Source organism: Trichosurus vulpecula, chromosome 9, assembly GCF_011100635.1.
Source record: "Trichosurus vulpecula isolate mTriVul1 chromosome 9, mTriVul1.pri, whole genome shotgun sequence".
NCBI classification, from domain to species: Eukaryota; Metazoa; Chordata; class Mammalia; order Diprotodontia; family Phalangeridae; genus Trichosurus; species Trichosurus vulpecula.
Window position 1 is genome coordinate 32944038 of NC_050581.1, and position 27091 is coordinate 32971128.

General features: G+C 35.3%; 1 protein-coding gene across 1 annotated transcript in view; it reads right to left on the reverse strand.

Annotated features, from left to right (window-relative positions):
* The window catches only part of C9H9orf85 (chromosome 9 C9orf85 homolog), a 116060-nt gene that overhangs the window by 43704 nt on the left and 45265 nt on the right, over positions 1-27091 (reverse strand). The window contains exon 2 of the mRNA XM_036739061.1: positions 10215-10321. Within this exon, the coding sequence (XP_036594956.1) occupies positions 10215-10321 (107 nt within the window). The remainder of the gene's footprint in view (positions 1-10214; positions 10322-27091) is intronic.

A 27091-nucleotide genomic window follows, 5' to 3' on the forward strand; every position in this document is an offset into this window, starting at 1 on the left:
TAGTCTAAACAATGAACAACTTTAGCAAAGTTGCAGAATATAAAATAAACCCACATAATTCATCAGCATTTCAATATACTACCAACAGAGCCCAGTAACAAGAGATAGAGAAATTCCACTTAAAATAACGTTAGACAACATAAAATATCTGGTAATCTGCCTGTCGAGACAAAACCAGGAACTACATAAACACAATTACAAAACACTTGTCACACAAATAATGTCAGATAAAAACAACTGGAAAACTATCAATTGCTCATGGGCAGGCTGAGCTAATATAATAAAAATGACAATTATACCTAAACTTACTTACTTATTCCACATAGCTATAAAAAATAATAACAAAATTCATCTGAAAGAACAAAAGGTCAAGAATATCAAGGGATTTAATGAAAAAAAAAAGGAAAACTATATTATAAAGCAGCATTCATCAAAACTATGGCTAAGAAATAGAATGGTAGATCAGTGGAATAGATTATGTATGCAAGACACACTAGTAAATGATTACAGCAATCTACTGTTTGATAAATCCAAAAGACAACAGCTTCTGGGAAAAGTATTCACTATTTGAAAACAACTGTTGGGAAAACTGTAAAATAGCATGGCAAAACTAGGCATAGACTACCATCTCACACCGTATACCAAGATGGGTATATGACTTAGACATAAAGAGTGAAATGATAAGCAAATTAGGAGAGCAAGGAATGGTTTACCTGTTAGATCTATGGAGAAGAATTTATGATCAAAAAAGAGATAGAGAACATTATGAAATGCAAAATGGACAATTTTGATTACATTAAATTTAAAAAGTTTTGCATAAATAAAAACAGTGCAACTAAGATTAGAAGGAAAGCAAAAATTTGGAAAACAATTTTTACAGCCAGTGTTTCTGATTAAAGGCCTCATTTCTCAACTATATAGAAAACTCAGTCAAATTTTTATGAACATAAATCATTCCTCAATTGATAAATGGTCAAAGCATATGAATAGGCAGCTTTCAAACGAAGAAATTAAAGCTATCTATAGTCATATAAAAATGCTCTAAATCACTACTGATTGGAGAAATGCAAATTAAACCAACTCTGAGGTACCACCTCACACGTATCAGATTAGCTAATACGACATTAAAGGAAAATAATAAGTGTTGCAGAAGATATGGGAAAACTGGGACACTAATGGATTATTGGTAGAGTTGTGAAATGATCCAACCATTCTGGAGAGATTTAGAATTACTCTCAAAGGGCTATAAAACTATGCATACCCTTTGACCCAACAATACTACTCCTAAGGCTGTATCCGAAAGACATCATAAAAACGAGAAAAGGACCCACATGTACAAAAATATTTATACAGCTCTTTTTGCAGTAGCCAAGAATCGGAAATTGAAGAAATGTCTATCAATTGGGCAATGGCTGAACAAGTTGTGGTATATAAATGTAATGGAATATTATTGTGCTATAAGAAATGATGAACAGGCAGATTTCAGAAAAACCTGGAAAGACTTACATGAACTGATGCTGTGTGAAGTGACCAGAACCAAAAGAACATTTTACACAGTAACATGCAACATTATAGGATAATCAACTACAACAGGATTAGCTTTTCTCAGCAATACAATGATCTAAGGCAATTTTAAAACGTTCATGATGGAAAACGCTATCCATATCCAGAGAAAGAACTACGGAGTCTAAATGCAAATTAAAGTACACTATTTTTTCATTTTTGTTTTGTTTTTTTCCCCCTTTCTCACAGCTTTTCCCTTTTGTTCTGATTCTTCTTTCATAACATAACCAATGTGGAAATATGTTTAACATGACTGTACATCTATAACAGGCCTACACAAAGGTTATAAAAGAAAGTAAAGATGTAACGAGTGCTTTGTCCATGCCCCATTTAACCCACTTTTCTCTAGTCACCATTGTGCCCATCATGTAACTTGGTATGTGGGTTGCCACTGCATACTCTCTCCTTTTTGTCATGCGACCGGCAGCAACCAGCCATCATCAGTCTGTCTCTGCTCTGACAGGAGTGAGAGTTGTATCTTTTTGCTATGTTTTTAGTCATTACTGGCATTGAACAGAGACAAAGTGAGTACAGTCACGCACCAACACAGCTGACGCCTGCTATGCAATGAGCACCAAAACGAGGGCTTCTTCCCCTCCCTTGTTGTGCAGCTGCCCTCCAAGTTACATGGATGTCTGGAGCTCTCTCCAAGGTCAGACACTCAGCTCAGTACTTCTTTGTATGTGCGCAGTTGTTGTGGAGATTTTTTTGGTTCTAACGTTAAAATTTTGGGGGTGACTTTGTAAAATGGGTGATAAAAAGAAAGAGAAGATTGAATCAGAACATAAAGTGTTTAATCCAGAGTGGACAAACAGATGCTTGTTTACTTACACAAGTGACAAAATATTGTGCCTTGTTTGCCGAGAAGTAATAGCCATTCCGAAGGAATATAATCTTTGTCGCCATTTCAAATCAAAACATCCTGACTTAAGTAAATTGGACACCAATGAAAAACAAATCAAAGTGTTCAAATTGCTGAAAAATCTCAATTAGGAACAACAGTTTTTTCAAGACAGTAAACTCAGAAAATAAGGCACCTACTGAGGTTACTTTTCAGATTCCTAAAGAAACTGATTTCAGACATGATTCTGGGTATGATAAACTGATTGCTGACAAGAAGTGTAATACACCCCATTAATTAAATGTAAGCAGTAAGAAAACCAGAAAAATGTACTAAAACTTGTACCACATAGCAAAGTAACCTTTTAACATTAATGTGACTTCATGATAAATAAAAATGTTATGTAATAAGTGTAACTAACTGATATTAATTTAAATTTCCCTTTTTTAAAAAAATATGGTTTATTTGTAAAAAGCTGCTAAAATATCTATCTGCGGCCTGAAGAAGTGTAGCCTATTTTAATTTTGGCCATTACCTGATGCCAAGTTGTGCAAGTCTGATCTATAACCTATTTCAGATTGCTTGTTGTCTTGGGGAGGTAGAAGGAAAGGGAGAAAAATCTGAACTCAAAATCTCATAAAAATGAATGCTGAAAACTATCTTTACATGTAAGTGGCAGGGTGAAGGAATTGGGAAATGTTTAACAAAATAAATAAAAATACAACCATAAAAAACCGCTGCAGAATATAACCAAGTAATATAATAATATAACCAAGTATTTAACTAATCAAGGTATAAAGTAAGAATGTGTATGGTTACTTAAAGTGCTCAATGGTGTTATGAATAATGTCTTTCTCAGAGCCCATGCAAAAGAAGGGTATCCCATTAATGATAAGGCCAAAAATCTTCTATTTGCAGATGACAGTGAACTAAATGGAGTAAGGTTTGGAGCACTACTAAGTCTCCTCAGGAAAAAAAAAAACAAAGAGAAGCAAGTAGATGAAAAACACCTCCTGTCTAGTTGAACAAGTAGCCTCTTGTTAGATATGGCTATATATGTATGCATATAGAGATACAGACATATAAATATCTATAAGATAGATATATACATACATAGAGACAGATACATAGATGCATAGACAGAAACAGGACAAGTGTTGTAGATGGACAGTGAGCCAGGCCCAAAACTGTAAAGGGTAAGGCAGTAGGAAAGAAACACATTCAGAAAACTGAACAGTCTTCCAACAACAGAATCCTGGCTTGGCTAGGTGATGAGTTGGAGTTGGCTCATACAGAAAATAAGTGATATGGACCAGATGATCTTCCATAAGACCTAAATCTTAGGATTCTATAAAAGCTCTTCATCACTGCAAAAGGTCACCTCATCAATAAAAATACTCTCCAAATATGGCCGCACAAAACCCCTGAAGCTTGAGACAGTGTGCCCTCCAACCTGGAAGCAGAACCCCACTTTAGCAAAGAGTTAAAAGTCAAAAAATAGGCTGGAAAATGAGCAAACAACAGAAAAAATAATCAGTCTAAAGAAAATTACTATGGTGATACAGAAGATCAAAACACACACTCAGAAGAAGTTAGCAAAATCAAAACTCCTATAGCCAAAACCTCCAAGAAAAATATGAGTTGGTCTCAGGCCATGGAAGAGCTCAAAAAGGATTATGAAAATCAAGTTAAAAGAGGCAGAGGAAAAACTGGAAAAAGAGAAATGAGAGTGAGGCAAAAAAAAATCATGAAAAAAGAGTCAACAACTTGGTAAAATAGGCACAAAAAAATTACTGAAGAAAATCAGAGAAGAATGCCTTAAAAAGCAGAATTGACCAAATGGAAAAAGAAGCACAAAAATTCACTGAAGAAAAGAACTCCTTAAAAAATAGAATTGGTCTATGGAAAAGGAGGTACAAAAGTTCACTCATGAAAACAATTCCTTAAAAATTAGAATTGAGCAAGTTGAAGCTAATGAATCTGTGGGATATCAAGAAACAATAAAACAAAATCAAAAGAATGGAAAAATAGAAGACCATGTGAAATATCTCAATGGAAAAACAACTGACCTAGGAAAAACAGGAGAGATAATTTTAATATTGCTGGACATCCTGAAAGCCATGATCAAAAAAAGGGCCTAGACATCATCTTTCAAGAAATTATCAAACCTTTCCTGATATTCTAGAAACAGAAGGTAAAATAAAAATTGAAAGAATCCACTGATCACCTCCTAAAAGAGATCCCAAAATGAAAACTCCCTGGAATATTATAGCCAAATTTCAGAGGTCCTACATCAAGGAGAAAATATTGCAAGAAGCCAGAAACAATTGAAGTATCATGGAGCCACAGTCAGGATAACACAAGATTTAGCAGTTTCTATATTAGGGGCTTGGAATATGATATTCCAGAGGGCAATGAAGCTAAGATTAGAACCAAGAATCACCCACCCAGCAAAACTTGAGTATAATCCTTCAGGGGAAAAAATGGGTATTCAATGACATAGAAGACTTTCAAGCATTCCTGATGAAAAGACCATAGCTGAACAGAAAATCTGACTTTCAAACATAAGACTCAAGAGAAGCATAAAAAGGTAAACAGGGAAAGGGAAATCATAAAGGATTTAGAGGTTAAACTGTTTACATTCCTACACGGGAAGATAAAACTCGTAACGCACAAGAATTTTCTCATTATTAGGGTACAGTATATATAAACAGAGGGCACAGGTGTGAGTTGAATATGATGAGATGGTATATAAAAAATAATATTAAAGGATGAGAAAGAAGAATGCACTGGGGGAAGAGGAAAGGTAGAATGGGGTAAATTATCTCACATAAAAGAAGCAAGAGAGCTTTTATAGTGGAAGGGAAGAAAGGGGAGGTGGTGGGGAACATCTGAACCTTACTCTCATCAGAATTAGCTCAAAGAAGAAATAACACATACTCAAGTGGGTACAGAAATCCATCTGATCCTACAGGAAAAGTAGGAGAGGAAGGAGATAAGGGATAGAGGGTGCTCATAGAAGGGAGGGCAGATTAGGGGAGGTAGTAGTCAGAAGCAAAACACTTTCAAGGAGAGACAGGCAGAAAGAATATGATAAACATGGGAGAAATAGAATGGAGGGAAATACAGTTAGCAATCACAACTATGAAAAAAATTTATGCAGCAAGTTTCTCTTATAAAGGTCTCATCTCTCAAATATATAGAGAAATGAGTCAAATTTATAAAAATAGGAGCCATTCCCCAATTGACAAATGATCAAAAAATATGAAGTCAGTTTTCAGATAAAGTAATCAAAACTATCTATAACCATATGAAAAAATGCTCTAAATCATTATTGATTGGAGAAATGACCTCACATCTATCAGATTTGCTAATAGGGCAGAAAAGGAAAATGACAAATGCTGGAGGAGATGTGGGAAAAATGAAACATTAATGCATTGTTGGTGGAGTTGTGAACTGATTCAACAATTATGCAGAGCAATTTGAAACTATGCACAAAGGCCTATGAAACCATGCATACCCTTTGACCCAGCAATATCACTACTAGATCTGTATCCCCCCAAAAATAAAAAAACAAAAAGGAAAAGGATGTATATGTACAAAAATATTTATAGCTGCTCTTTTCTGGTGGTAAAGAATTAGAAATTGAGGAGATGCACTTCAAGTGGGGAATGGCTGAACAAGCTGTGGTATATGATTGTGATGGAGTATTATTGTACTATAAGAAATGATGAGCTTGATGCTCTCAGAAAAACCTGGAAAGACTTTCATGAACTGATAACAAAGTGAAATGAGTAAAACCAGCAGAACACTGTACACAGTAACAGAAACATTGTAATATGATCAATTGTGAATGACTTAGTGATTCTCAGCAATATAATACTCCAAAATAACTCTCAAGGACTTTGATAAAAGATGTTATCCACCCCCAGGGAAAGAACTGATGGAGTGTGAATACAGATCAAAGCAAACTTTCTTTCACATGACTAATATGGAAATATATTTTGCATTTCTACATATGTATAACCTATACAGAATTGCTTGCCTTCTGGGAGATGGGGGAGAGAAAGAGAGTTTAGAACTTAATTTTAAAAATGCATGTTGAAAATTGTTTTTACACGTAATTGGGTGTAAGATATGAATTGAACTTATGTTCCCATAGAAAATATGTAATATATGTAATACCTGTATTTGGGGCAATACGCAGGAAAATAGATTAGAAGAGGAATGTTGAGTGAGGAATGTTGATTTACACTTCACTCAACAGGATGTGGGGCCTGCTCATCAACATATCTGAGGGTGAACATCTCCTTCCTTGGAACACTGAATGAAAATCCAGGAATTGTCTCTTTTATGTCCACAACCCCAAAGACCACAGGAAAACTTCATTCCACAACCATATCTTGTATATTGGGACACTTCTTATGTTAATAATGAAGGAAACTTCAACAGCCCCTGTACATCAATTGAGGAAATTCCTTTAAAAAAAAAGTTTATAACTTGTCAAAATAGGAAGGAAATGAGAATGGGGGAGGCGGTGTACGTGCCCAAAATGTGAAATGTAATCAGAGGCAGAGACCCATGTGGGTGGGTTTTAGGTGTCTCTGGATAGACTGAACCCTACAACTCCTGGCCAATGGGAGCAGGGGAGGGAAATGTGAATTAGGACAGGGTATAAAGGATTATGTTTTTGCCTTAAACAGATGTGCCTACATAATTTAGGTTACCTGTTCTTGTAAGAACCTGAATAAATGCCTTCCTGGATTTATTAGTTAATGCGAGTATATTTCTCACAATGGAGGAAAATAAACTACTTAAGAAAAAAAAAAAAGACTTGCTTAGGGTAAAAAGACTGAGGAGTATAGCTAACTCTCTGCATTCCAGAATCAGCTTAGGACCTATTCCCCCAAAACCCAGACTCCAAAAGAGATAGGATAGTGAGGGTCATAAGCACAGAGATTTGACTTGTGGTAGCCAACGTAAGTCACTCCTGGGACCCACCTGCCAATCATAAAGCCAAAGGCCTACACAAAATACTTTTGATGTACCTATGAATTATTCTGCAGACATCCAAGAGGAAGACAGGCTGCAACAGTTATTGTCACAAGTGAAGAGTACATAAAAATACTTTGCACAGAAAAAAATTAAAATTCTCCTCCCAATCACAAGGTTCTCTGAAAAGTATCAGACTATCTATAAGTGTTGGAAAATAAAAAGGGGTTCTGGATTTTTAAAAGATTTATAGGAAAGAAAGAGAAGAGAAGAACTCAAGGAGATGAGACTATTGTTTGAAGTGATGGGATGATGAAAAGGACTGACAGAAGGCAGAATTTTTATTTTGTCCCCTATTCACTCCTAAGGAGAATGACCTCTGGACTGCAAAGGATAGAACAAAAATAATTAATAGGCAGCTGATAGCCAAGATTAGTAGAGTGATACTGAGAACCTAGCTGCCCTTAACTTTTCAGAGTTAAAGTCCTGATTTTTAAAAACAGGCAAGTAGGGAAAAAAAAAATAGAATTTGCAAATTATATAGATTGGTGAGGTTGGCTTCAATTCCGATCAAATTTCCAAAATGTATTATTTCAGAGATAGTAAGCATTTAGAAAAGGAAGAAGTAGGCACAAAGAGCCAGCACCGTTTTATTAAAAAAACCAAGCTCATTTTCCTTTCAGACAAGGCAAGGGGATCAGGTGTATGATGGAGATACAATTTACATAAATTTTAGTAAAACATCTGACAAAGTCTCTCAAGCTCCTCTTGTGGGCAAGATAAAATGATACAGGGGTAAATGACAGTACAATTAGTTAGAAAAGGAACTGGCTGAATTGGCTTGACCTATAAAGTAGCAATTAATGATTCAAAGTCAAATTAAGTGGAAAGACAAATCTACTGGACTTTCCCAGGCATCAGTGCCTGTTCCTATATTGTTCTGTATCACTGTATCACTGATGTTTATTCATATTTGCAAATGACAAAAAGCTTCAAGAGACAGCTAACACAATGGATGAAAAAATTAAGATCCAAAAAGATTGTGACAAGCTACAACAGCATGCTGAATTTAATAAGGTGAAATTTAATGGAGATAATGTAGACTCTTATACTTGGCTTCAAAAAAAAATCAATTTCCTAAGTACAAATGCAAGAGTTAAGCCTAGACAGCAATATATCTGAAAAAAAGATTATAGGGTCTTAGTGGCTTACAGCCTCAAGTCAAAAGTGTGAAAAGGCAGTAAAAAATGCTAATAAAGTAATCTTACACTACATAGAGAGAGAGAGACAGAGAGACAGAGAGACACTCTCCCAGGACCAGGAGTGTGATAGGACCATTGTATTCCACTCTGGTCAAATCTGGAGTACGGAATACAACGTTCAGTTAAAGGCACCATGTTTCCGGATTAATATTCATAAACCTGAGAGCATCCAAGTGAATATGATTAGGATGGATAAAGGCTTTGAGATGAACATATATGAAGGCAAGCTGACAGGAAGTGGTGATAGACTGGGGACAAAAAGATTCAGGAAAGGCATGATACCTGCCATCAAATATTTATAAAGGTTTGTCACATAGAAGAAAGAACAGACTTGCTCCTAACAGCTGCATGGGGTAGTACTAGGCACAACTGCAAAGAGGAAAATTGATGTAAGGGAAAATTTCCTAATAATAATTAAAACAATCCAAAAATGTAACAGGTTGCTTTCAAAAGTAGAAGACTCCTCATCCTTGGAAATCTTCAAGCAAAAGCCACATGACAACTTATCAAGAGAGTTGAAAGCAATTCTTAGCCAGATACAGGTCAGACCTTAATGTCTCTGAGGTCCCTAACCATTTTTTAACCAGCAATTATTCAAAGATAACCCTTAGAATTGGGACTTTCTTTTGTCCTTATAAATTTTCAGCTGCTATTTAGATTCACATCTTATCATTTTTATTAGGCTTATAAGGATAGTTGTCAAAGTTATCTTTATTTCCTCCACTGCTCTACACTTAATTTGTTAAATAAAAGTTGGTTAAACTGAATATCTAAATCTTTGATTCACTTGAAGCAATGTAGCAGTTACAACTGCCTCATTTCCAGTTTCTAGTCTGACCAAGCGCCATACTATGTATGGCCTATAAAAGGCACTTAACAAATGCTTCTTGATTGATTGATTTGTCTGTCTTTACTGAGTGGGATTTGGGTTGAAGATGGACTTTGTCTGGGGGCCTGGAATAAGCAAGCTTCCCACTTTACACTTGTATCTATTGAATCCATTTTCTCAAGTGTCCTCTTTTCAGTATTAAAGGTTCAGTAATAAATTATGAGAAGTGATACAACTGATGTTGCATCAACATCAGTCAACAGTCTCATCCCATGATTCTTTCCAGACTCATTTTCCATTACTCTCCAACATGTATTTGGCATTTCAGCCAAGCTTGCTAGAAGCTTGCTGGATGCCAGCCCAATACCTGCTGGTGACTCTATGTCTTTGCACAAGCAATATCATCCCCCTGCTTCTGTTCTTAGCTAAGCCCAAATGCCACTTCCCATCTAAGGCCTTTCCCAAGCATTCTCTAGACTCCCCAACTCCCAGCTCTCCCCTCCAATTGTTGGCAGTCTGTATCCCTGACAATACTTTCTGTTTACTCTGTATATCTATTTTATATTTCTCTGTGCATATTGTTATCCTGCCCTCTTCCTCTCCCCCCACTCCCAGTTCCCATAAGATACAGACTCCTTGAGGGCAGGGAGTGGATTTTTTTTATCTTTGCATCCAGGGTCTAGAACACAAGGCCCTTAATAAATATTTGCTGAATATGTTAACTCACCATTTTTTAGGTTTTGATAGTAGTTTGTACTTGCTGTATTTTACTCTCCACTCCAGAACTTCTTTACAATGCTGACACACTCCATCATGAAGCTTTGCATTTATTCTCTTAAGGAAAAAAAGACAAATAGTACACTGAAAGACCACTTTTAAACTCCATAGAAAAACATTATGTCAATTTAAGGTACTTCAATCATTATCAATAAGTAAAAGCACTTATGGTACAGTTAATCAAAAATATCTTCATTTCTAACATCCATTTATCAAATTATCTCAAAAGCAGTAATAAAAAAGTGACATTTTCAAGTAATTGATAGAGTAAAAATAATTCAATTCAGCTAATCCTTTAAGATATTGAGTACCCAATTGCTTAACCACTGAAGCCAGGGGTTGGCACTTTGAAAAAGGTGTGCTTAAGTACAAATTCCTTCCCATATGATATGCCAGGAAAAATGGACAATGGAATCCAAGATAAATTATGAAATAGGCCGGCCTGGATTCACTTAGGGATGGAGAAGTAATAAACATATGTTAGCTGAAGACTTCTAAAGTAAATGAGGTGGAGTTCCCTCACTAACGTATAAGTGAGAAGGGAAGCTATATTTGCCAATATTTCACCCAGGCAACAGTGCTGTCACTATTAAGGAGAGGGCCAGTGTGTGTACCTATGTGTTTGAGCTTTTGTGCATAGAGGAGTGATTGTCTTCCCTGGGCTTTGTCCTTTATATCTCCTTTGAGCTTTTCCATCTTTTAGCCCATTTACTTCTAATCAGCAGTACAAGAGGATGAGTGTAACAAGGGAAAAGTGATAAAATTCAAACATAAGAAACTCTTATAGATAAATCAATGAGATATAAAAAGAATTAAAACTACTGAGTAAAGTGGCAATTAAGGTGACCTAAAAGTTTCAGTTATCTAGGCTATACCTCAAAATAATTAAGATTTGGATGATAACTTAATTTACTTTTAGAAAATAAGCAAACTTAACAGAAGAGGAATTAAAATACTTAAATAACACCATCTCAGAAAAAAAAAAATTGAACAAGCCATCAATGAGCTCCCTAGAAAAAAATTTCCAGAGCCAGATGGATTTACAAGTGAATTCTATTAAACATTTAAATAACAATTAATTCTAATCTTTTATATAAGACTATTTGGGAAAATAGTGAAAGGAGTCCTTCCAGATTCTTTTTATGACACAAATATGGTACTAATTCCTAAACGAGGAAGAGCCAAAACAGAGAAAAAAACTTATAGACCAATTTCCCTAATGAATATTGATGCAAAAATTTTAAATAAAATATTACCAAAAAGATTACAGCAACTTATCACGAGAATAATACACTATGACCAGGTAGGATTTATTCCAGGAATGCAAGGCCAGTTCAATATTATCAGTATAATTGATCATATCAACAGCAAAACTAGCAGAAACCATATGATTATCTCAATAGAAACAGAAAAAGCTTTTGAAAAAATATAACACCTGTTCCTATTAAAGACACTAGAAAGCATAGGAATAAATGGAGTCTTCCTGAAAATAGTAAGTAGCATCTACCTAAAACCATCAATAAGTATTATATGTAATGGGGATAAGCTAGATGCATTTCCAGTAAGATCAGGGGTGAAACAAGGATGTCCATTATCACTCCTATTACTCAATTTGGTACTAGAAATGCTAGCTTTAGCAATAAAAAAAGAAATTGAAAGAATTAGAATAGGCAAAGAAGAAACTAAGTTATCATTCTCTGCAGATGATATGATGATAAACTTAAGAGAATCCTAGAGAATCAAGTAAAAAACTACTTGAAATAATAAATAACTTTAGCAAAGTTACAGGATATAAAATAAACCCACATAAATCCATGGCATTCCTATATAATACTAACAAAGCCCAACAGCAAGAGATAGAAAGAGAAATTCCATTTAAAGTTGCTGTAGACAATATAAAATATTTGGGAGTTTACCTGCCAAGACAAACCCAGGAACTATATGAACACAATTATGATCAGATCTAAATAAATGGAAAAACATCAGTTGCTCATGGTTAGGTTGAGCTAATATAATAAAAATGACAATTTTACCTAAATTAATTTACTTATTTAGTGTCATACTAATCAAACTACCAAAAAATATTTTATAAAGCTAGATAAAATAATAACAAAACTCATCTGGAAGAACAAAAGATCTAGAATATCAAGGGAATTAATGAAAAGAAATGCTAGGGAAGGAGGCCTAGCCATACCAGATATTAAACTATATTATAAAGCAGCCATCATCAAAACTACTTGGTACAAGCTAAGAAATACAGTGGTAGATCACTGAATAGGTTAGGTACACAAGATGCAATAGTCAATGAATATAGTGATCTACTCTTTGAAAACCCAAAGATTCCAGCTTCTGGGATAAGAACTCACCATACACAACTGCTGGGAAAACTGGAAAACAGTATGGCAGAAGTTGGGAATAGACCAATATCTTACTCCATATACCAAAATAAAGTCAAAATGGGTTCATGAAAATAAGCAAACTGCTGATGGCTTTCATAACAACTCTGTAACTCTGAGGTATCATTAAGGAACAGCCCCCTTAAAATGATCCTCATTTCTTTTTATTTTTTAATTTTTTCCACTTAATGGTATTTTTTTTCCAATTATACACACAGTTTTCAACATTCACTTTTGTAAGATTTTTGAGTTCTGAATTTTAATCCCTTCCTCTTTCTGCTCCCCAAGACAGCAAGCAATCTGATATAGGGTATACATGCACAATCAAATTAATCCTATTTCTTTCTTTCTTTTTTTGGGAGGGGGGAAGGCAGGGCAATCGGGGTTAAGTGACTTGCCCAAGGTCACACAGGTAGTAAGAGGCCAAATTTGAACTCAGGTCCTCCTGACTCCAGGGCCAGTGCTCTACTCACTGCACCACCTAGCTGCCCCATAGTAATCGTATTTCCACATTAGTCATGCTATGAAAGAAGAATCGGAACAAAAGGGAAAAACCATGAGAAAGGAAAAAAAAGTGAAAATATTATGCTTTGATCTGAATTCAGACTCCATAGTTCCCTCTCTGGATGTGGATAGCACTTCCAATCATAAGTCCTTTGGAATTGTCCCAATGATCTTCATTTCAATTCCCTTTGTCAAATTATTTCAATGACAGTATTAACTAATACAATCTAAAATGGCATTTCTATCAATATAGTATTCAGAACAAGGCAAAAAATAGGCCCACTGTACTTCCTAGCTTGAGCAATACATTTTAAGGGGGACAAACTAGTGCATTCTCAGAATTATGGCCAGGATGGTGAAGAGTCTAGAAGTCCTGTCACGTGATTTTTATACCTAAGCATTGTATTGAGTGCTTTACCAGTACTACTTCATTTGATCCTGATAACAGCCCTCTATGGTAGATACTATTATTTACAAATGAGGAAACTGAGGCCAACAGAAGTTAAATGACTTGCCCAGTGTCACATAGTTAATAAGCATCTAAGGTTGGATTTGAACTCAAGTCTTTCTGACTCCAGGCCTGGCATTCTATCCACTGTGACACAATTTAGTTTGGTAACCTTCTGATTATTAATAGCAAGTAAGGCATAAAACAGGGCGCTTGCCACTGTCATGCAGGATGTCTACTGCAAAGTACAAATCTAAAGATTTCCTATAAATGTCATGGCCCTCCATTATGATTTTGTTTTCAGAAGACTTGCTGATTTCATTGAGTCCTGAACAGTGCAAAACCTCCTAGGTAAGACAGAAAATAACTGAAAAGTGGCTAACAACTAAAGGATCTGACTACATAAGAAAACCTCGCTTTGCTCTTTCCCCTTCTTTCTATTCATATGGCCATACATCATCCATTGCCCCAAATCTTGTAATAACCTCCTAAATGGTCTTCCCATCCTTGGTATGTACCCATCCAATTCATCTCCACAAGGCTACTAAACTGATTTCCCTAAAGCACAGGTCTGACCTTATCATAACCCAATTCAACAAGCTCCAGCAGATCCACGCTCCTTATTGGATAAAATTCAAACACCTGTGTTTGGATATTAATGCCTTAGAGATCCTTGCTACCTTTACAAACATTTCTCGCATTACTTCCCCCTATATATCTACATTCCAGGTTAAAATAGCCTATTTGGTATTCCCTGTATGTGCCATTCCATACTGTCTTCATGTCTTTGCATAGGCTGCCTATTTCCCCTTTCCTGGAATACTCCCTCTTCACTCACCTCTGGGAATCCCTACTCAGGCCAAGTGCCAAGTCCAATGTAAGGCCTTTCCTTATTCCCCTCCCCCCATCATAGTTTCTCCCTGCTTTTGTTAGCCCTATAATTTTGTATTTGCTTTTTATATATTTTGCATTTACTTAAAATGAATAGGTCATGTAGAAAGTGTGATTAAGGAATAACTGAGACAGATAAGATAGATATGCACACCTCCAAACCCCATACCTTACCTGCTTCACTGATACCCACAAAATATCAAATTATGTAGAGGAAGATTTCCATCTTGTTGGCTAGACACCTTGTGGAGGATTCAGGGAGTTGCACAGAATGAGAAGGCACGGATGGGTTCTAGTCAGTCAATAAACATTTAGTAAGTACCAACCATGTGGTAGCAAGTTGCACTATTATAGAGAGAACCCATATTGATTAAAGACCCATATTTGAAGTATGAAATGTATGAGAACAATCTATTGTTGTTACCTTGCCAGCATCCTTTGCCCTAAACTTAATAGTTACAGAAAAGCAGATGTTCCATTTTTAAAAACACCCAATCAGAGAATCCTCGGGTGGGAAGGAATCTGAGCTGATTTTGTCTAACTCCCCTCATTTTATGAAAGAAGAAACTGGGACCCAGAGGGGTTATGCTGCTAACCCGACATCACACAGCTAGTTAATATTTTCATATTTCTCTTTTGCTCAGTCTAACTCTAGCAATAAACCAGAAAGACTAACAGGGATGGATTGCATTTGTTAACCATATATTAGGGCATGCCTATAATTTGTTATGAAATAGGACACCAGCAATAAAGGTTTCATTATTAGGACATAGGAGAGTCATTATTGGACCAGGAAGCAGAAGATCTGGATATTCCAGAAATGTTCACACAGCTATTCTATTAACTAGTTTTTTGATCTTGGGCAAGTTATTTAACTTCTCTGGGCTTCAGCTCCCCTATCTATAAGAGAAAATATCTATGAGGCAACTGGGTGGTGCAGTGGATAGAGTGCTAGTGCTGGGTCTGGAGTCACCCGAGTTCAAGTCCATCCTCAGACACTAGCTGTGTGAGCCTGGGCAAGTCATTTAACTTCTGTTTGCGTCAGTCTCCTCAACTGTAAAAGGAGGATAATAATAGCACCTACCACAGACGGCTGTTATGAGGATCAAATGAGATAATATTTATAAAGCGCTTGGCACATAGTAGGTGTTATATAAATGCTCACTCCCCTTCCCTACAAAATGAAAAATACTGTACTGTGATCTTCTCTATATATCTTTTAAATGCTTCACCATTATTAGGTTCTAGTGGATTAGAGAAAAAAAGCACACTAAGTTGAGTATTTAAAATGAGTAGACACATGAAAAAAAGCTAAATGATTTTTATAATTCTGAAAACATTTCCTGCTAGCACAACCCCCAAGTCCCATCTCCTCCCCAATGTTTTCACTCTAAAATAAGGAAGGAAATATTGTTTCCAGTCATCTGCGTCCTAATATGTTGCTACCCTTGGCAATCTTCATTAATTTTTTAGAATCTCAGAAATTACAGTAACCATGCTATTCTGTGGCCAAGACCATTGTAATCCTGGTTTCCTAAAGTTTCTTTTTTTTCATCAATTCCTCATTTCTGGAGGGAAAAAACCATTTAAGTAAAAGAATGCTTAAAGCAAGGCTAAAAGGATTGCTGCTGAAGGAAGAGATCTGAAGTTTATCAAAAACTGATTGTCATACTTTATTTCCTTTTTAATTTCAAATTTCAGATTTGGGATTTTTACTACATTGGTCCCCGAATCAAATTAGGATAAAATTCCCTTTGGCCCTTTGAGGGGAAGAATCTATTAGATTTAGTTGTAATGAGAGTTTAGTCAATTTAAGTCCCACCTCCTAAAAAAAAAAAAGCCTTGGAAAAAGCCTCCCTAATTTTTGTATCTTCCCTTGGTGAAATTTGTCCTATCTCTTCGATCAACATAATTGTTTGCATCTTGTCTCCCCCATCAGACTGTGAGCTCCTTGAGAACAGAGACTGCCTTTTGCTTTTCTTAGTGCTTAGCCTTCCCAGTGCTTAGGACAGTGCTTGACACATAGTGTTTAATAAATGCTAGCTGACTTAACAAAATTTTTTTAAAATTTCCTGTGTATTTCCTATGAGAAAAGCATCACAAAAGATCTGGAAATTCTTTAGAAGATTATTTGATGCTGTGTTGAAACCTGAAAGTTTAGAAATCAACCTTGAAATAAAAAGCTTCTGAGTAATGTCTAGTTTTTAAAAATTTATAGAATTTTATAATTTATTCAAAGACATCTCAAGAGTATTTTTTGAAAACTAAAAGTTATGCTGGGAAGTTATTACTCTATTTGAATGTAAATCTACTTCTTTCAGGCATTCTCTGACTCAGTATTAAATTATAAAGAGAAGAAGCTTGAATCAGAAGGCCCAGCTTCACCTTATGAGCTGTGTTACCTTTGCAAGTTCCTTTACCTCTCTGAGCCTGTTTATTTCTATGTAAAATAAGGAAAACAGTATTTCATTAAATACTTCCTAGGGTTGTTACAAGAAATACGAATTTAAATTGTAAAGGACTATACAACGGCTCAAACTTACATATGTGAATGACTGGCTTTGAATTGTCTGGGGATAGCATAGATTGTCTGCAGTGGGATGAGTTCAAAAACATTTAGACAAAGAAGGGATATAAGAAATCATCTGGTTTAATGATGAGAAAAACAGAATTTCAAGGTGACTTGTCAAACAATCCAGGCCAGATGAAAACTCAAGTCTCTCCAAAGCTAGTGCTTTTTTCACTACGACATGAAAAACTCTGATGCCACCAAATTCCAAATCCCTTTCACGCTGAGAGCAGCTGTATAAGAGCTGGGAGTTGGGGAGAAGCCTCTTAGCCTTCATCAGAGGATGAGGGAAGGGACTGAAAAAGATAAGTTTCCTAATATCAGTGAATCCAATTCTTATTACAGGCTGTTTAGACTTTAGTGGCCCTGAGGCAGGAACATAATAATCACCTGCGACATTAATTCTATGGGAAATGCTTTCAAAGACTAAACACCCTACCCAAAAGTAAACTTTGGAATATAGCAGCTTTACAGGCAGGGGAGATACATCTTTAAGCAGCAACCTACGTAGTTAGGACCTTCATAGCTTGCCAAGAAATACCCTTGGATTCGAGGGACCTGAGTTAAACCCTGATTCCAAAACTTACTAGCTCTGTAACCATGGGCACTATTTCCTCATGAACAAAATGAAGGGGTTTGATGCTTTCCAGGGATGAATTTATCATCCATTTGATCATGGATTTAGTAGCCCCTTGTTTCTATTTGAATTTGACACCAATTCCTATCTTTTGTTTCCTCACTTTCTTACTAAAAGTTGTACCTACTGCTCTAACACAGAAGAAAAAAAGGAATGACTAAAATAGGATATGATAATTTTCTCATATCAATGTTACAATGCCATGTGGTTTCACAGAAACAAGTTCATCTGAGCCAGAGTAGCCCACAATTCTAAATAATTTTAAGATTTCAAAAATAGGAAGCAACCTTTTTTTATAAGTCACTGAAGTAGAAAGTGTAAGCATCACTGCCACCCTTTTTAGAGATGAGGAAACAGACAAAGTAAGCCCTTTTCCCACATCAGACAGCTATTAGGTGGCACAACAGGGACTCAAACTCAAAAACTGACTAGAAAGAAACCCCATGTTTGGGTCAGCTGTCAGCCTATACACAGAGTTTTGACTTCCTGTTTATTTCAACATCCAATGTGAGTCCAGATGTTTACTTTATTTTATAAAACTCAATATCACAATTTGGAAGCTGGGTTTTTTGGGTTCGATCAATAGCAGAACAGAAAAGCCTACCATGGAAGCCTGCCCGATGAGGACGGTACAAACTTATATGAAAGTGTGACTGTTTATATTGGGTAGTTGTCCTGTGACTGCCCTAACAAGAGATGTGCTTAATGCCAAATAGAACTTTATTCCATAATAAATGTCTGTGGGTACAGAATGGGAATAGGGGAAAGAGGTCATTATTTTTTAAAAAATCAATGTGTTATTTTTAAAACTTGTGAAATTCATGACCACTTAAAAGGAAATTAACTTCATAGACATGAACAGCAAAAACAGAATATATGTTTTAGGAAGGGTCAGCCTCGGGGAAAGGGGATGGCTAGAAATTCTGCCTTTGTGTGTTGGTAACCAAAAATGGGCTCCTTAGCACTTAGTTCAACAAGTGCCCTTGAATAGTTTGGCTTTTGTTCCCTTTGAGTAATTCATTGAGCCTTACTAGGTGCTAAGCCCCAGGCCCAAACCCCTATTAGGTGTAAAACCTTAGTGGGTGTGGATTGGCAACTAAGGTGGGGCCCAAGGTCGGGCTAACTCCAGGGAGGGCCTAGTTTACATGTCTGGGAGAGCAGAGGCTTTTAGACCACGTGGGTTTAAGTCTGCCTCTTTGTGACAATTCTAGGTCGCATGGGTGAGTCGCATGTGTGACTCACCCCTGACTCTGAAAAATATATAAAAACCAGGGGTTGGCTGTCTGTTCTTTGGAGCTCTTTGCCGCAGCACTGGTGGCACGTGACTCTGGGCCAGCCCTTGTTCCTAGCTCCTGAGCTGAACCTAGATGTTGGTAACTATGAATCTGTATTGGGTCTGTCGATGTTTATAATTTGTTTGTATGTTGCTCTGAAGTTCAGGGTGCTGGCTTTTTTTTCCCTGAACTAAGTGAATGATATTTGTGTGCTGAATGAAAGTAAGTCTGCCAACTCCTTCACCTTGCTTTCCTTAGTTAAGCAGATCAAAAGAATCTATGCTGTTGGCAGCTTTCCAGGTGCTGGCTGTGGGTGGATCTCACACCCCCACAGAAGCTGCTAGCCGGATTGTTGAAACACTTTGTCTACAGTTATAACTGAGCATGTTTTTATAACTAATATGATATAATTTTAGTACATGTTATATCCAAAGATGCTATCTATGCTGATTAACCTTAAGACTCTTAGCCATGACATATATGTAGGTGGAAGGAAGCTTTGAAATGCATTTTTGAAAACTCTAAACCTTTAATTTTTATAAAGGCATAATTTCTGGTGGAATTATTAACTGGGAGCTTTCTCCATAAAGAAGGAAATCCATGCCATATATTCTTGATTTTTATAAGGCTAAAGAAAGCATCACTACAACATAACTGGTACTAATATAAAAAAAGACATTTTAAAAAATGTGTCTCAGCCATTCATCACAACACAACATCCCTTTTAAATAAATCAGTAACATCATCTCTACTTTAGAGATGAGGTGGCCATGTTATACTTGATTTTCATTCCATTTTCATTCCACTAGATCCCTGGATATAGTACTCCAAAAGAAGTCTTAGGATGAAAAAAAAATTCACTAAAAGGAAGTATATCCTGCAAGTGGAATGTTGAAAAATTAATTCCAAAATGCTTATTAAAATAGTCATAATAGGACCTACCTCCCAGGGTTGCTGAGGATAAGATGAGATAATGTTTGTAAAGCACTTTGCAAACCTTAATGTGCTAGGTAAGTAGCTATTATTACTATAGTTATTATGCATGTACTATGTGTAAGACACTATTTCTGGGTACTGGATGCTTTAAAAATTAAGATTTTAGACAAGTAAAAGATGTATATCTTAAGAAAGCCAATAGCAAAATACCATTTTGAACTAAATAAAAGCAACCAGTAAAGAAAACACAGAGTATGCTTATTTATTTAAATACAATAAACATTTACTAAGCACTGATCACAAGCAAGGCACTGGGCTACGTAGCCTCTGGGGATACAAAGATGAAAAGTGAACCAGTCTCCACAGAAACATCTAAGTGCACAGAATAAAGGCATATACAGAAATAACTATGTATTACAATGTAAATGCAAAGAATTCAGAGAAAAAGATAAGAGATTTTACAAGGAGAAGACCTCTCTGATGCTTGGGACCTTTCAAATAACTTTAAAATGAGGTTTTATGTATAATGATTAACTGATAAAGGTGAAAAGAGAAACACTAGCATACTTTACAACTCCCTCCATTACATCTGAACAAGGGTCAATTTTTTTTCTCTAATATAAACTGTCAATTTTCATCGCTATATGGAATCCTCTTTGATGGTTCTATGATGTACTGCACACCAATACAGACCAAAATCCCTTCACGTTGCATCCTACGTGTGGAGGACTTCGAAAAATTTTTGGAGATACCTCTCTTCTTTAAACATAATATATCTATCTCCCTTGTATTATTTCATTGCCTATAGATTATTTGCACTTTTAATTCTTCTAAGTACAGTTTGGACTAGATGGACTCTGAGATCCCTTCCCACACTGAGAGAATACTGGTATTGAGGAGATGAGATTTTGCAACTGCAAGCTGTTAGAAATCACTGAAAACACCATACAGCTGTAATACTTGTATAAGGGACGCATAACGATGTGTTCATGTGTCCGTGTTCCCCATTCGGCTGCATAATGTGACCTGAGAAATATGTGTTTATCATGTATTATTTATACAATATGAATATTTACATTAATTTCATTTGCACTGCTTTGAATTTCATTGAAGAAGCTTCGTAGTACTCCGGGGCTTAATGCAATTAATAAAATGTCACTGGAGAAAAAGCATTTGTAGAACTTCATTATCAATAGGGAATCTTTCCTTTCTTTGGACTTTACAAAAGGCATGAGCCATGAAACTTATGTTTCCACCCTACATTACACTCTACTTGATGTCAACATTTAGGAGATTGTTGGAGGAAAAAAAAAATCTGCCGATATATCCATCACAGAACCTCGGATAATTTTAATGTAGACACTGGAAACCTTCAAAGGAAGATTTTCTTTGGTTAAGTCAAATAGGTTTGAAAAAATCAATGCGGAGGGGAAAACACAGACACATTTGGACCTTACATGCACTACACCTCTAAGTCAGTTGTGTAACAGCAAAGATAAGGCTGTTGCGGAAAACTGTCTGGGAAAGTCTGCCTATCTTTTCTCATCTTTACATCAAGGACACATCCTTGATGAGTGTATGGATCATGCTTATGAAGACTTTGTTGAAATAAAACTGCCCAATAATGGTAATAATTGTATGCTGTACCAACCTCTGAACTAAGTACTGGGGATACAAAGAAAAAGCAAAAAATATTAGCCCAGAAAAGATATGAACCTAGATCCTAAACTCACATAAGGTATATGTTAAGACATAGGAATTTTTTTAGAGTGTTTTTATAACCTTCATGTTAACAGCAGCAAGGTCCCCAAGGCTCATTACAAACTTCTGAGTTGAAAAACACTGGCCAATGAAGTAGAATGAAAAAAGGAAGTATGCAGTCTCTGCTTGTAAGTTAATTAATAATTTGATAAAGAATGGTGGAAGCCTAATTCTGACAACTGTAACACTAAACATAAATGGAGTAAACTCTCCTAAAAATTAGATAAGTAGTTATGAAATTCGGATTAGGGATTAGACTTGTTCTGCTTGGCCCTAAGGCAGAATCAAGAATAATGGGTGGAAATTACAAAGATAAAGATACTTCAGGCATCATACCATGAGGGGGGTGAGGCGGGGGGGGGGGGGGGGGGGGGGGGGGCCCGGGGGAAGGAAAGGAAGCTGCTAGAGATAACAAAAAAAGATAAAGAAATATGTAATATCTAAAGAACAGATAATCAAGTAAAGAAAATTTAAAAAGGGAAAAAAACTATCAAAGAGAAATGTGAATGGGGGAAAAGAAACAAAGGAGTAAAGTATTTCTAGTCCTACCAGTTGTCTATATTGCATTCTGGACTTAAATCTTGCTTTAAATTGCTCTAAATAAGATGACCTATTAATGTGGAAGAAAGGTGAGAAGCAGCTCTGATTTTAATCTATTTTGCTGGAATAAAATTTTGGACAAATTAGGAGAAAAACTCAACTTTTTCATATTTGAGGAAATGGCTTTGATATCTTATTTTCTACTGAGAGAGACTAGTAAAAATCTGTGCTTTCTTTTTTTTAGCCAAGGATTTCCCACCATTAAGAAGACAGCTAAAGAGAACTGTTAACATATTACTCTCAAATGGTAAAAAAAAAAAAAAAATAATAATACTTTTAAATTCTGTTTGGTGGGCAAAAAAGGCTTTCCAAGAAAGTTTTCTTTAAAATGCTCATTTTGCTATTTCCTATCTTTTCTAGAAGGCAAATATGAAAAAAATATATTTTATATGCTAGAATATAAATATGCTAAGTAAAATATACAAAAAATACATAAGGAAAAATAGAGCATCTAGTAGCTTTATATTTAAATAAATTATCATTGTTAACTAAGCACTAAGCTCAGGGGTTTCTAGACTACTGAAAGACTGAAAATGCTCTTGATAGCTCTTAAATTTTGGTCTTCTGAACCAAATCCCTGAGTAGCCTACTCTAGTTATGGCTCTGTTTACCACTTTAATATGACAGTCTTAGTAATGTTAATTGAAGCTATTATGCATGAAAAAGAAACATCTGGCAAAGAGAAATGAAAATGTCCCTATTTACAGAGGATATGTTTACATATCTCAAAAATATGAGATGTACTGCAAACTGCCCCCCCAAACCCCTCAAAAACAAAAACAAAACCTGAGTCGGAAAAGACATAACCCATAAAGTGTGTTTACATAAACCCCCCTTCAATCAAGAGAAACTGATAAAGAAAATCGCCAATGTAATAAAAAAAAATCAAAATATTTAGGTATGAACCTTTCAAGACACACAGATGGTTTATATGAGTTCAGCTTCAAAATAACTTCTTGACAGAAATTAATGAAGAACCAAGCAAATGGAGAGATCTCCCTTGTCCATGTTTCAGTTGAGTAAATAATAGAAAAATATCAAAATTTTTCAGATTATTTTGTAAACTGCAATACCAATCAATACTAATATTATAAATTATAGAATTCAACTAAATCATAACAAAATTCATATAGAAAAAGAGATGAGCAGGAATACCAGGAACTATGAGAAAAAAGGGTATCTCTAAAGAGGAATTTGCCCTACAAGATTTTGAAGCATATTATAAAGCAATTATTATAAAAATTATCTGTTGGGGGGGAGAGTAAGAGAAAATAATTTTTAAAATAAATTCAGAACACAGTAATAGAAACTTATGTGTACAAAGGGTGTCTCAGAAGTTGAAGTGCAGTTTCAAACTTTAATAGTTTAAAAGCTTTAATGGTTTAAGACTACGAAAACTTTTGGGACACCTCATATAATGAATTAGCATTTCAAATTAACAACTTAAAAACACTAGGGAATCATATTATTACTCAATTAAAAAACTGTTGTGAAAATGTATAAACATATGCAAAGCAAACTTTATATATAATTGCTTTAATTCTGAATCTCATATCACAAACTACATACATAAAGTGAATCAATTATGTAAAATCATTAACTGAATTAATTGTGCAAATCTATTGTGAAACAGGGTAAAAGGGGGTATACTTAATCACAGAGAGAATAAGCATGTTTATCAAGCAAATGAATTAATAGAAATAAAATAAATGAGTTTGAGTTTATTAAAATACAAAGATTTTATATGATAGAAAGCTATATTTCTAAAATAAAAAAGAAACAAATATTTGCAGTCAACACATAAGATAAAGGCTTGACATCAAGAATCTATAAAGACTAACACATACACTTCAATAATAAAACACATTTGTTAATGGAGAATGGTTATGGGATTCAAAAAGCCAATTTTAGAAATATGAATTGTGAATGACTATGAAAAAGCTGTTCAAATTTCCTCATGAAGAACTGCAGATTCTAATAAACTTAACATGCCACTTTATGCCTACAAAATTGGAAAAATCACCCCAAAATGATAAAACACAAAACTGTCAAAGCTGCGGGGAAACAGGTATTCAATAGGAGTCACAAAACTGATTATATATATGGAATAGCACTTCTGTTATCAAAGATTTATTAAACATTGAACTCTACTCTAGTTAAGAAACTCTTAAAAAAAAAAACAAACCTGTTTCCTTTCAGTGATTCTGAGTAGTGATAATATGGATGTTTATAATTCTCAGAAATACCTTATTTGGATGAGTAAGTGAGCCTTACTATTTTTATGTATTTTATTCTTTTACAAATAAATCGGTCATATAAATAGGAAGATCAAAAACAATTTTAAACTACGAGTTATAGTTGTGTATAGACAGTATGAACTTTCATCAAGTTTAGGTAAACCAAAAAATACAGAAACTATAGACATATTCCATTTGAAAAAAAAATATGGCTATAGAAAATCCTTAAGTATAAAATAGAAAAATTAGGGATTAGACATGTTATAAAATATGTTCTTAATATTACAAAAGGATTGTATGGTTTCTTTAAATAGCATTTAGATGGACTGTTACTAGTACTTGATTTATACCCGACATTTTAGTCCAACAGCTATGATGAGATTCAAAGCATCTGGTCTAGTGAAAACACTGGCAAATTTGGAACCAAAACACATAGGGGTTCAAGCAGTAGCATGATTTGAGTCAAGTCAATTAACCTTTCTAGGGCTCAATTTCCTCATCTGTAAAATGAGGGGGGCTTTGGAAAAAATTATCTTTAAGATCCCTTCAAAATTTAAATCTCTGATACTATGATCTCTACCACAAATCAAAAGATTTGCTCCTTGGCACTCTCCCTTCTAAAACCATCAAAAGGTTTTCAAAATCCTTGGAATAGCAACAGGGGGAAGGAAAGCCATATGGAATGGATATGGGTTTTTCTATTTATGAAGCAAAAGGTAGTATTTTGTTGTTTTTTTTAACTCCTCTACTATTGCATGAATCTTTTAACAACAAAAACATCTGCAGCAATAAAAACAATTGGATTTCTATCCAAAGGCTGAATACCAACCAAGTTTCAGTCCCCTCAAACAGAGGCCTATTATCTCAGGACGCATTGTGCAGCTATTGTCATTTGTAGTTACACAGAGAAAGCCTATGCCTGTAAACCTCCTTACTGATTTTATTCTGGCAGCACAGCAAACTGCCTATTTTAAAAACACTGATTTAAAAATCTCTACGCAAGCAGGTGGCCACTTGGAAGAGCTACACCTGCCCAAAGGCAGAGATGCTTTGGGGGCAGTGGCTAATGGAGAAGAAATCTTCTTTAAAAATACTCATTTTGCTAATTCATAGCTTTTGTAAAAGAAGGAAATTCTGGATATAGCTGCTGCCCATTTCAAAAGAATAACAAAGCCTGATAGAAACTAAAATATTATTTTGAAATAAGTCAAGCAAATTCCAAAACAGGCTTTTCTAAGTTTCAACAAAGATCACTTTGGTACATGGAAATCTGCAGTTCTGCTCTGTTTCCAAAGGCATACTACGGGGAGAGCGTGTTTGGAAAGTTAAGCTGCATTTTCAATGAAAGGACAGCAATACCACGTTAGGAATGGATTCTAGACACGAGGTCTGTGGGAGGAAAGCCTGCCTGCCCAAACACAACCTAAAAGCAGTATTTTTTTTTCTACCATTTGAGAATAATATATTATCAATTCTCTTTAGCTATCTTCTTAATGGTGGGAAATCCTTGATAAAAAAGAATGAATCACAGATTTGATTTTTCAGTCTCTCTCAACAGAATAAGTTATCAAAGGCACTTCTCAAATATGATGATGCTGAACTTTCCTCCTTTTTGTCCAAAATTTTACTCCAATAAATATAAAGGTAGGACTGCTTCTCACCTTTCTACCACATAAACAGGTTTTTGGCACAATTTAAAAGGGATTTAAGTCTAAAATACATTATGAAACTGCAATGTAATGAAATTTAACCAAATAGACAACTGTTAGAACCAGAAAGACTTCAGTCTTTTTTTTTCCTCATTAACATTTCTCTTTGATATATTTTCTTTTCTATTTTCTTTATTGGGTTATGTGCACTTTAGATCTTTTTTCATTCTTGTTTTCCTCTTTTTTTCTACCTAAGCCATGCTAAAAATTAAACATTGTAAATTTTCTTTACTTCTAAATCAGGACAGCATATTTGGCTGGTATTTTATATCCTATTTGCTTTTTTTTTTTTTTGCTTTCTTCCATTATTTTCCCCTTAATCTACTTACAGTGAATGAAATTAAAAGAATTGATTATTTAGTAAAAATAATATTAGCTAACACTCATGTAGCACTTAAGCCTTGCAATGTCCTTTACATATACAACCTCATTTGATACAGCCACCTTATGAGGCGGTGGTTGTTCTTGTTGTTCAGTCACTTCAGTCATGTCTAACGCATCTGGGGTTTTCTGGGCAAAGATAACGCAATAGTTTGCCTTTTCCTTCTCCAGCTTATTTTACAGATGAAGAAACTGAGGCAAACAGGGTGAAGTGACTTGACCAGGGTAAACCTTATGAGGCAGTTGTTATTATTATCTTGATTTTGCAGATAAGGAAACTGAGGCTGTGATCTGCCCAACATCACCCAGCTAGTGAGTGCCTGAAACAAGATAGGAAATCCTCTAACTCTAGATCCAAAACTATCCACTCTGCCTCCAGGTCTTTGGAAAGGCTGCTAAAAGACAATGACCCATAACAAAAAAAAGTTTGACACCTTGTCACATGAATTCTGTCTGATTCATCATAGAGGGAAAATGAGTCAAG